We start from the raw sequence: 12,186 nt of genomic DNA on the forward strand, positions 1-12,186 counted from the left end.
TATTATGAGCAAAAGACTTCCCATTTTCGTAATTATATCGACTTATTCAGTTGATTGGTGGGTCACCTAAACCAAAAACCAAACAAACAATTAGGGACGAGTAGTTATCAATACCAAATTTAAATACATGAGATGATACTTGGTACTCTAAAATCACGGAATTCAGGATTCGTTACCGGTGGTAGTACTGAAAAACGGTACCATTCTTGGTACATGTAATATTAGTTCAGTTCGATACTCGGTATCGTTTTTCATCTATTTCAATATTCAAGATTCTTGGGTCGGTAAGCTTCCATCTTATGCTTATCCTACAAACGATTCCATCTTATGCTTATCCTACAAACAATTAGAAACCATATCAAAGTTTTGAAATGCATTTTAGTTTTTTTTTCCCTTCTACCTAAGTACCAAATAGGCCTACATCACATCTAAAACATTAAACTTTACAAAATTGATTTGGATGGGTTAGATCAACAAATAAATAACACATGCCATATTAGACACTTGATTATTTTGAATTTTAGTTCTATTTTTTAATTTTAATTTCAGTATATTTGTACTTTTCAATATGAATTTTAATTTATTACTATGTTTTAAACAAAAATGAAAATTTAATTGTAGATTTTTGAAACACTGATTGGGCTAGCCGCACCCCATCAGTCAAGCAGACGTCCAACAGGAATCGGTCACGTACACAGGTGCGAACCGCCTTAACCCTCTTTATTTAGGCCCGTTGTTTGTCCTTACTTCTATTTTTCTCTTTTCGACTGAGGGTCTCACTCTGTACCGGGTCAGATTCAAAACCCTAGCGACCGCCATTGAACCTCTCGAAACACCTTTCCAGATTTCCCTCCTCCCGTCTTCAATCTCTACCCATCAACAACTACAATCCCACGAGAGATTAGGTCGGTTCACTTCGTTCCAATTACTAGGGTTTTATGGTTAGGTTTTAGGAATCATGTGGAATAGTAACAACGGACAAGAGATGTGGAATAACAGTGGTATGATTGCTCCTCCTGGAACCGGAGGAGTACCACCGATAGCTCCTCCAGGGACTGGAGGTGCTGGTGGTTCAATACCGCCGCCGCCTGCTGCGCAACCTTCTTACACTGTTTTGCCGTCTCCGGCTGAAGCGGAGGCGAGGCTGGAAGAAAAAGCCAGGAAATGGATGCAGTTGAACTCGAAGCGATATGGAGATAAACGGAAATTTGGTTTCGTTGAGACTCAGAAGGAAGACATGCCACCGGAACATGTTAGGAAGATTATCAGGTGAGTTTATATGACCTAATGTTTCAGTAAGATATGCGTGTGTTTGAACTTGATAAAGATGTCCACGAGTACATATACGCTATTGTTTGAACTAGTTACACGCTAGTTATAGCTCTTAGCATACTTTGTGGTTTACGCTGCCTGGACTGTCTCCGGTCTTATTATTTGTTTTTATCATCATAACAGGTTTTTACGAGTAAATATTTTGATGTTAAGTAGTAATGTTCAATGGAGTTGCCTCTGGATCAGTGATGCAAATGGTTTTTCTTCATGCTTGTTAATTATAATGTAGTCTTATGCTGGTTACCCAATCTATTTTGAAATACTTCGTGAGACATGATAATCTGATACTTTGTAGTAATTTGCTTCTGCCCAACCATGCTTTGTGATTACCACCTTTAGAAAGCATATAAGATAGAATGGAGTGAATGACTGAACGATCCCACTAAATATAAACATCCATTAGGTTTTGCATAACAAAATATGCATACACTCTATGTGTTAGTCAGATACTTGCTAAATGCATGCCTGGCTGGCCTATTAGTTTTAAATTAGTGCTAAGTTCATTGGTACTGCTACTTTACCAGCTTGTTTTTCAGGATCATCTAATTTTCAGTTTGATGTTCTTTACAGGGATCATGGTGACATGTCATCAAAAAAATATCGTCATGATAAACGTGTATATCTAGGTGCTCTCAAGTTTGTTCCTCATGCAGTCTACAAGCTTCTAGAGAACATGCCTATGCCCTGGGAACAGGTACTATGATTCCATTTCATTTACATGTTCCCTTAACAATTTTCCACTTACCTCATGGATTGCTTCATAATCTAACCTTTTCTTTCTGAATCTTTCTTGGCAAATGTAGGTCCGAGATGTGAAGGTGCTATATCATATTACTGGTGCAATCACATTCGTGAATGAGATTCCATGGGTTGTTGAACCAATATATCTGGCCCAGGTATGCCATTGTACATAAATCTAATGTTTGAAACTTAAAAAGATAACATTTATTTAACCTTTTGAATTAATTTGTTTATGTAGTGGGGGACAATGTGGATAATGATGCGGAGGGAGAAGAGGGATCGAAGGCATTTCAAGAGAATGCGTTTCCCTCCTTTTGATGATGAAGAGCCTCCTTTGGATTATGCTGACAATCTTCTTGATGTGGACCCACTGGAACCAATTCAACTGGAATTGGAAGAGGAAGAAGATTCTGCTGTGTACACTTGGTTTTATGACCATAAACCTCTTGTGAAAACCAAACTTATCAATGGACCAAGTTACCGAAAATGGCATCTTTCACTCCCTATCATGGCAACCCTCCATCGATTAGCAGGCCAACTTCTTTCCGATTTAATTGACCGGAATTACTTCTACTTGTTTGACATGGAGTCATTTTTCACAGCCAAAGCTCTTAACATGTGCATACCAGGAGGTCCAAAATTTGAACCTCTGTATCGTGACATGGAGAAAGGTGATGAAGATTGGAATGAGTTCAATGACATCAATAAACTCATCATCCGTTCTCCTTTAAGAACTGAGTACAGGATTGCTTTCCCTCATCTATACAACAACAGGCCAAGGAAAGTGAGGTTATGCATATATCATACACCAATGGTTATGTATATTAAAACAGAGGATCCTGATCTACCTGCTTTTTATTATGATCCTTTGATACATCCCATAACTGCTGCCAATAAAGATCGTCGTGAGAAGAAACTTCTAGAAGATGATGATGACGAGGATGATTTCTGTTTGCCAGAGGGTGTAGAGCCTTTGCTTACCAGTACTCCCTTGTATACTGACACAACAGCTGCTGGTATCTCCTTGTTGTTTGCACCTCGTCCCTTTAACATGCGATCTGGTCGAATGCGGCGTGCTGAAGATATTCCACTTGTGTCTGAGTGGTACAAGGAACACTGGTATGTTTTGTTTTCTTGTAATGTTCATCTTTTTAATCTCACTTATATCCAAGTAAATTACTAAAATGGTCACTGTGCTTTTCGAGTGTTGTGGTATTTAGTCTAAAGTTGATTTTTTTCAAAAGTTTGGTTCTTATTTCAGGGTTTCACAAATATATTGCTGGCACCAAAATTGATATGGAACCTTAAATTAAGGCCTAAAATAGGAAAGTCCCAGGGACCAAATCGATATAAAACCTTGAAAAAAGATTTAAGTTTTGGACTGAACACGGTAAAATTTAAAAACACAGAGCATTTTTGTAGTTTTCTCTTCTATTCTATTGATAATTTATGGTTCTTGTGGCGTGCTTTCTGACTTTTACAATGTTTAGTTCAAAGTTGAAACAATATTAAGTTTTGGTTCTCATATCAAGGTTTTATATCAATTTTTGTTCTCTGGTAATGCAACATTGAAATAAAGACCAAAGTAAGGAAGTTCCAGTTATCTAACTCGATATGAAAGCCTGAAATGATTAAAACTGTTTTATATTTTTGCAAGTCTGGAGTAAACACGGGTAAAATATAAAGCAAATAGATCATTTTGTATTTTACTCTTAATATCATATGGATTACTAACGTTTTTTATGGATTTTCTTGTTGCAGTCCTCCTTCATACCCGGTGAAAGTGCGTGTCAGCTACCAGAAGTTACTGAAATGTTTTGTGTTAAACGAGCTGCATCATAGACCACCAAAAGCCCAAAAAAAGAAACACTTGTTCCGTTCTTTACAAGCCACCAAGTTTTTCCAAACCACAGAACTCGATTGGGCTGAAGCTGGTCTCCAAGTTTGTAAACAAGGGTACAACATGCTCAACCTGTTGATTCATAGGAAGAATCTTAACTACCTTCATCTTGATTACAACTTCAATCTGAAGCCTGTCAAGACTCTTACTACAAAAGAGCGTAAAAAGTCACGATTCGGAAATGCTTTCCATCTTTGCCGTGAAATTTTGCGTTTAACAAAACTTGTTGTTGATGCAAATATACAATTCCGGTTGGGAAATGTTGATGCTTTCCAGTTGGCTGATGGTCTACAATATACTTTCTCACACGTCGGGCAGCTGACCGGAATGTATCGTTACAAGTATAGGCTCATGAGGCAGATTAGAATGTGTAAGGATTTGAAGCATCTGATTTATTATCGATTTAATACTGGGCCTGTTGGGAAGGGGCCCGGGTGTGGGTTTTGGGCGCCTATGTGGCGGGTGTGGTTGTTTTTTCTTCGTGGTATTGTGCCTTTGCTAGAAAGGTGGTTGGGGAATTTACTTGCTAGACAATTTGAGGGGCGTCATTCTAAAGGGGTGGCTAAGACTGTTACCAAACAACGTGTTGAGAGTCATTTTGATCTTGAGCTTCGTGCTGCTGTGATGCATGATGTTCTTGATGCCATGCCAGGTGAGATAGATAACCCTAATCTTTTACCTCTGGACTAATTAATCCTAATAATGGCTGCTTTCATAATTTCTAAACTACCTTTTTTTTTGAACTTGCAGAGGGCATAAAGCAAAATAAGGCAAGAACTATTTTGCAGCATTTGAGTGAAGCATGGCGTTGTTGGAAAGCCAATATCCCCTGGAAGGTATGGTTTATGGGATATCTTTTACGTTTTTAGTGCACTAAGTCTCCATTTGTTTTCATCTAACATTGGTGTTGAATTTTTGTTAGGTTCCTGGTTTACCTGTTCCGATTGAGAACATGATTCTTAGATATGTTAAGTCGAAAGCTGATTGGTGGACAAATGTTGCTCACTACAATCGTGAACGTATAAGGAGAGGTGCCACTGTTGATAAGACTGTCTGTAGGAAGAATTTGGGGAGATTGACTCGTCTTTGGCTCAAGGCAGAACAGGTATATGTTTGTACATATTACACACACACACACATATATATATATATATATATATATATATATTGTGTATAACATGTGTATATGATGTTAATTCTGTTTTTTTTCCTCTCCCTCTCAGGAACGTCAGCACAACTACTTAAAAGACGGTCCATATGTCACCCCAGAAGAAGCTGTGGCTATTTACACCACCACAGTACATTGGTTGGAATCCCGAAAGTTTTCACCCATTCCATTTCCACCATTATCTTACAAGCATGACACAAAGCTTCTCATTCTTGCTCTTGAGAGGCTTAAAGAATCCTACAGTGTGGCTGTAAGGTTAAATCAGCTCCAAAGAGAAGAACTTGGTTTAATTGAACAAGCCTACGACAATCCACACGAAGCTTTATCAAGAATCAAACGTCATCTCCTCACCCAACGTGCCTTTAAAGAAGTAGGCATTGAGTTTATGGATCTGTACAGTTATCTCATTCCAGTTTATGAAATCGAGCCGCTTGAGAAGATCACAGATGCATACCTTGATCAATATCTGTGGTATGAAGGTGACAAGCGTCATCTTTTCCCCAATTGGATAAAACCCGCAGATTCAGAGCCACCACCACTCTTGGTTTACAAATGGTGCCAGGGGATCAACAATTTACAGGGTGTATGGGACACTGGTGATGGACAGTGTGTTGTGATGCTTCAAACAAAGTTTGAGAAGTTCTTTGAGAAGATCGATTTGACAATGCTCAACAGACTTCTACGATTAGTCCTTGACCACAATATTGCTGATTATGTCACTGCAAAGAACAATGTTGTGTTGTCGTATAAAGACATGAGTCACACAAACTCATACGGGTTGATACGTGGTCTTCAGTTTGCTTCTTTTGTGGTACAGTATTATGGTCTGGTGTTGGATCTTTTACTTCTTGGGTTGACCCGTGCGAGTGAAATTGCGGGCCCACCACAAATGCCGAATGAGTTCATTACTTTCTGGGACACTAAAGTTGAAACAAGACATCCGATCCGGTTATACTCTCGCTACATTGACAAAGTGCATATTTTATTCCGGTTTACACATGAAGAGGCTCGAGATCTTATCCAGCGTTATCTTACTGAACATCCGGATCCTAATAACGAGAATATGGTGGGGTATAATAACAAGAAATGCTGGCCAAGAGATGCAAGGATGAGGCTAATGAAACATGATGGTAAACTTCTTGATTTTGTATTTTATTATTTCTATTTTTTCTTTTGTATCTGGGACTTAAAGGGTTTATTTTTGTCTCTATATATCAGTGAATCTTGGAAGAAGTGTTTTTTGGGACATGAAGAATCGGCTACCTCGGAGTATCACAACACTCGAGTGGGAGAACAGCTTTGTTTCTGTTTATAGCAAGGACAATCCAAACCTTCTATTTAGCATGTATGTTGATCGATCCTTTCCTACAAATGAGAGCAAGATATATTGTAATTGTTTTTTAAATTTATAATGATATATTTGTTTATTTATATGTAGGTGTGGGTTTGAGGTGCGGATATTGCCAAAAATAAGGATGACTCAGGAGGCATTCAGTAACACGAGAGATGGAGTTTGGAACTTGCAGAATGAACAGACGAAAGAGCGGACAGCTGTCGCGTTCTTACGAGTTGACGATGAACACATGAAAGTGTTTGAAAATCGTGTGAGGCAGATTCTCATGAGTTCAGGGTCTACAACATTCACAAAAATCGTCAACAAGTGGAATACAGCTCTTATAGGTCTCATGACATACTTCCGTGAAGCAACCGTGCATACACAAGAGCTGCTAGATCTTTTAGTCAAGTGTGAAAACAAAATCCAGACCCGTATTAAGATCGGTTTGAATTCAAAGATGCCTAGCAGGTTCCCTCCTGTGATATTCTACACACCAAAGGAAATTGGAGGACTTGGTATGTTGTCTATGGGTCACATATTGATTCCACAGAGTGATCTCCGGTACAGTCAGCAGACAGATGTCGGCGTGACACACTTTAGGAGTGGTATGAGTCATGAAGAAGATCAGTTGATTCCCAATCTCTATCGTTACATACAGCCATGGGAGAGTGAGTTCATCGATTCACAACGAGTGTGGGCTGAATATGCTCTGAAAAGACAAGAAGCCCAGTCACAAAACAGACGTTTAACACTTGAAGATCTGGAGGTAAGTAACTTATTATCTGCTTATGCCCTATATCTTAAGCATTAATATTTGAAGTTGTTTTAATTATTGGATATATTTTTTAATGTCAGGATTCATGGGACCGTGGAATACCAAGAATCAACACCTTGTTCCAGAAGGATCGGCACACTCTAGCCTATGACAAAGGATGGAGGGTGAGGACAGATTTTAAGCAGTATCAGGTCTTGAAACAAAATCCATTTTGGTGGACCCACCAAAGGCACGATGGTAAACTTTGGAACTTGAATAATTACAGAACTGATGTTATCCAAGCCCTTGGTGGTGTTGAGGGTATTCTCGAGCATACTTTATTCAAAGGCACATAGTAAGTTCCACTTACCCTTTTTCATCTATTATTTTTTATTTTTATAGTTAATGGACCATGTATTAGAGTTCTGATTTCCTTTCTTTTTTTACAGTTTCCCTACATGGGAGGGTCTGTTTTGGGAGAAAGCCTCAGGTTTTGAGGAGTCAATGAAGTACAAAAAGCTGACTAACGCACAGAGATCTGGTCTGAACCAAATTCCCAACCGTAGGTTCACACTTTGGTGGTCACCTACCATCAATCGAGCTAATGTCTATGTTGGTTTCCAAGTCCAACTCGATTTGACCGGAATCTTCATGCATGGAAAAATCCCGACCCTCAAGATCTCCCTCATTCAAATCTTCCGTGCTCATTTATGGCAGAAGGTCCATGAGAGTGTAGTGATGGATCTCTGCCAGGTGTTGGATCAAGAACTAGACGCATTGGAAATCGAGACTGTTCAGAAGGAAACCATCCATCCAAGAAAGAGTTACAAAATGAACAGTTCATGTGCTGACATTCTCCTATTTGCTGCACATCGTTGGCCCATGTCAAAGCCCAGCCTTGTTGCTGAGTCAAAAGACGTGTTTGACCAAAAAGCAAGTAATAAGTACTGGATCGACGTGCAACTTCGTTGGGGTGATTACGATTCTCATGATATCGAGCGTTACACCAGAGCCAAATTCATGGATTACACCACTGATAACATGTCAATCTACCCATCACCAACAGGTAATCAGCCAGCTGTCAGTGATACCAACATATTGTTTGTTTTGTTATCTAAGTATTTATACTGAATTTGTTCAATGTGTTGATGTATGCTTTCAGGTGTCATGATTGGACTTGATCTTGCGTACAATTTACATTCCGCTTTTGGAAACTGGTTCCCTGGGTCGAAACCACTGCTTGCTCAGGCTATGAACAAGATCATGAAGTCGAATCCAGCTTTATATGTGTTAAGAGAACGCATAAGAAAAGGATTGCAGTTATACTCTTCAGAGCCAACAGAACCTTATTTATCATCTCAAAACTATGGAGAAATCTTCAGCAATCAAATCATCTGGTTTGTGGACGATACAAATGTCTACCGTGTAACAATCCACAAGACCTTTGAGGGAAATCTCACAACAAAACCAATCAATGGCGCTATTTTCATATTCAACCCCCGAACAGGACAACTGTTTTTGAAGGTGATTCACACAAGCGTGTGGGCAGGGCAAAAGCGTCTTGGACAGCTGGCGAAATGGAAAACAGCAGAAGAAGTTGCAGCTCTTGTTCGTTCTTTACCTGTAGAAGAACAACCAAAACAAATCATTGTCACGCGTAAGGGTATGCTTGATCCACTTGAAGTCCACTTGCTCGATTTCCCGAACATTGTCATAAAAGGTAGCGAGTTGCAGCTTCCTTTCCAAGCGTGTTTGAAAATCGAAAAGTTTGGTGATTTGATTCTCAAGGCGTCTGAACCTCAAATGGTGTTGTTCAATATATACGATGATTGGCTGAAGAGTATATCGTCGTACACTGCTTTTTCAAGGCTGATTTTGATCTTGCGTGCTTTACATGTCAACAATGAGAAGGCGAAAATGTTGCTGAAACCTGATAAAACGATCGTCACCGAGCCACATCATATTTGGCCTTCACTAACTGATGACCAATGGGTGAAAGTTGAAGTTGCTTTAAGAGATTTAATTTTGTCTGATTATGCAAAAAAGAATAATGTCAACACTTCAGCTCTCACACAATCTGAGATACGTGATATTATACTTGGTGCTGAAATCACTCCGCCTTCTCAGCAGAGACAACAAATTGCTGAGATAGAGAAACAGGTACTTGCCTTCTTTTATTTATTTATTATTATATATTTTGAATGTAACTGTTTTGTGAAGACAGTTATTGATTAATGTATGATCTTTATACCTTGATAGGCAAAAGAAGCTAGTCAACTGACAGCTGTCACCACCAAGACAACAAACGTTCATGGTGATGAACTCATAGTTACCACCACAAGTCCTTATGAACAAGCGGCATTTGGTTCCAAGACAGATTGGCGTGTGAGGGCAATATCGGCAACCAACCTTTATCTCCGTGTGAATCACATCTATGTAAACTCGGAGGATATAAAGGTAATTTTACTTTTTTTTTTTTCTATCTCTTGGATAATGTTATAATATAATTATGGAGGTCTTACTTTTGAATTGAACAGGAAACTGGATATACATACATCATGCCGAAGAATATCTTGAAGAAATTCATATGCATAGCGGACTTAAGAACTCAGATCTCCGGGTACTTGTACGGTGTGAGCCCACCCGATAATCCTCAAGTGAAAGAAATCCGGTGCATCGCCATGCCACCACAATGGGGTACACATCAACAAGTTCATCTCCCATCGGCTCTCCCTGAACATGACTTCCTTAACGATCTTGAACCATTGGGATGGATGCACACACAACCAAACGAGCTTCCTCAGTTGTCACCACAGGTTTGTACCTTGCTTTTACTTCATTTTATGCTATTTATACATCCCATAAGGGTATTTTTGTCATTTTACCAATTGTATGAATGTGGTACAGGACCTTACGTTTCATGCTCGGATATTGGAGAACAACAAGCAATGGGACGGAGAGAAATCGATCATATTGACTTGCAGTTTTACTCCGGGGTCATGCTCTTTGACTGCGTATAAGCTGACACCAACAGGGTATGAATGGGGGCGTGCAAATAAAGATACAGGAAGCAATCCGCATGGCTATCTGCCAACTCATTATGAGAAGGTTCAGATGCTTTTGAGTGACCGTTTCCTCGGTTTCTATATGGTAAGAAACTTTTTGATTATGCTTATCATTTTATGTTGTTTCAGTTTTGAACACTCATTAAAGAGGGGGGTTTTTTTTTATGATGTATTTAACTGGACTTTGTGGATTATATAATAGGTACCTGATAATGGGCCGTGGAATTACAACTTCATGGGAGTGAAACATACGGTTAGCATGAAGTATGGGATAAAGCTGGGGACTCCACGGGAGTATTATCATGAGGATCATAGGCCGACACATTTCTTAGAGTTTAGCAATCTGGAGGAGGGTGATGTTGCTGAGGGGGACAGGGAGGATACATTCTCTTGAGTAAAATGTCGCCTTAAAACTTTCTTTTACCTACTTACAACTTGTCTTAATCTGCTGCAACTACTGTCTTGTCAGCTTGTTATACATTATACAATGATAGTGTAAATAAGGATTTTGTTCTATGTTTCTTGTTGTTCTGTATCATCCACACATTATGGTGCTTACAAACCAGTATTATTTCAAGGATGTTGACAATTCTGTCTTCATCGAGTGAGTGTTTGTGCTGGAATCCTAATGTTCAGCTAGATGTTGGCCGTTTTTTTGGCTTTCTTGGGTAAATCTCATGAACTGTGTTACAGTTTCGCAGTCATCCAAAAACATTCAATTTTAAAAATATAAATTGTGAAATATCTTATGGTCATGTAGGCTGACCCAGTAACATTTACAAAAAACATTTTAGAAATCAGAATTGAACTTTAATCCAGTCTATTGCTTAGTTGTGTTACTTGAAAGGGGCCGAATGAAAGCTGGTCAGCAAGCACAGCAGTCTGAACTTGATGATGTAAAATGATTAGCCCAATCCAGTCTGTGAAAAGGCTGATTTAGCCTATCCAAATTCGCAACTATATTTCTAGCTTCACTTTAAAAGTAGCCTATCTTTATTTGGTCGTGCTTGGTGAGGACTGGAGAAGTACCGTTGCTGACAAACCTCTTTTAACCAAAGCTCAAAACACCAAGATGCCAGAGGTCGAGATATAGTCGATGCTATCAATTTATAAACCAAAGAAGACATCCAAAGCCACAAAAGGGGATCCACATTTTCTGTTCATCAACTTGGAGAAAACATATGAAGCTAGGTGAGTTTTAGGGCAGTGCTATACATATAATGTTGTGTTTGGATTGCATCAAGACACTTTGCTTTAGGACTGTAGTGAACCCAACGTTCAACGAACCACTTATGAACCGCTCACACAAACTCGATTTTTTGTTCTTTTGTTAATGATCATCTACGTTATTTTATTTATGTTTGTTTATGTTCATATATGTTTGAGTATTTTTATTTTCCTAAGTATTTTCTAGCAACATCTATTTAACGAATGGTTTTTGTTCGTTGTATATACATATGGTTCTTGATTTGGATGTTCATGTTCATGGTCGTTTATATTTGTATATGTTCGTTTAGCATCTTAAAAGCATAAGCGAATGGACTAGAACAAGGCAGTTCGTTAAACAAACGAACGCTAACAAGAAATTATGTTTAGTTGTATGTGTTCGTTCGTTTGTTTGGTTAACTTAACGAATAACAATGAACAAGTGCTCGTTTGTATTCATTAGGTTCGTTTACTGCCCTACTTAGCCTATTGATCTTCACTTTAATATGGACATGATTTCTCTTGAAATTTAGGGAGAGGTGCTATATTATATGTTTTTTCCCTAACGACATTGTTTTGGTGACAGAGACTAGGATTGTGTTTTATATCAACTTGGATACATAGAGGGCGGCATTGGAAGAAAAAAAGGGTTACAGATGAACACAATAATGAACAAGTTATTTA

The 12,186-nt window shown here is 38.7% G+C and overlaps 1 protein-coding gene across 1 annotated transcript; it reads left to right on the top strand.

Annotated features, from left to right (window-relative positions):
* The first annotated feature begins 749 nt into the window (after nucleotides 1-749).
* Nucleotides 750-10,969, top strand: SUS2 (Pre-mRNA-processing-splicing factor). Its single transcript, XM_079023479.1, has 17 exons — nucleotides 750-1,269; nucleotides 1,903-2,026; nucleotides 2,136-2,228; nucleotides 2,312-3,192; nucleotides 3,835-4,625; nucleotides 4,724-4,809; nucleotides 4,896-5,078; nucleotides 5,197-6,271; nucleotides 6,360-6,486; nucleotides 6,580-7,243; nucleotides 7,333-7,586; nucleotides 7,681-8,297; nucleotides 8,394-9,391; nucleotides 9,491-9,688; nucleotides 9,769-10,047; nucleotides 10,139-10,381; nucleotides 10,499-10,969. The coding sequence occupies exons 1-17, from the start codon at nucleotides 959-961 to the stop codon at nucleotides 10,688-10,690; spliced, it is 7,116 nt and encodes a 2,371-aa protein (XP_078879605.1). The 5' UTR covers nucleotides 750-958; the 3' UTR covers nucleotides 10,691-10,969.
* The last annotated feature ends 1,217 nt before the right edge of the window (nucleotides 10,970-12,186 follow it).

The sequence above is a fragment of the Lactuca serriola genome, chromosome 1, assembly GCF_051521515.1.
Source record: "Lactuca serriola cultivar US96UC23 chromosome 1, Lser_US96UC23_V15, whole genome shotgun sequence".
Classification (NCBI taxonomy): Eukaryota; Viridiplantae; Streptophyta; class Magnoliopsida; order Asterales; family Asteraceae; genus Lactuca; species Lactuca serriola.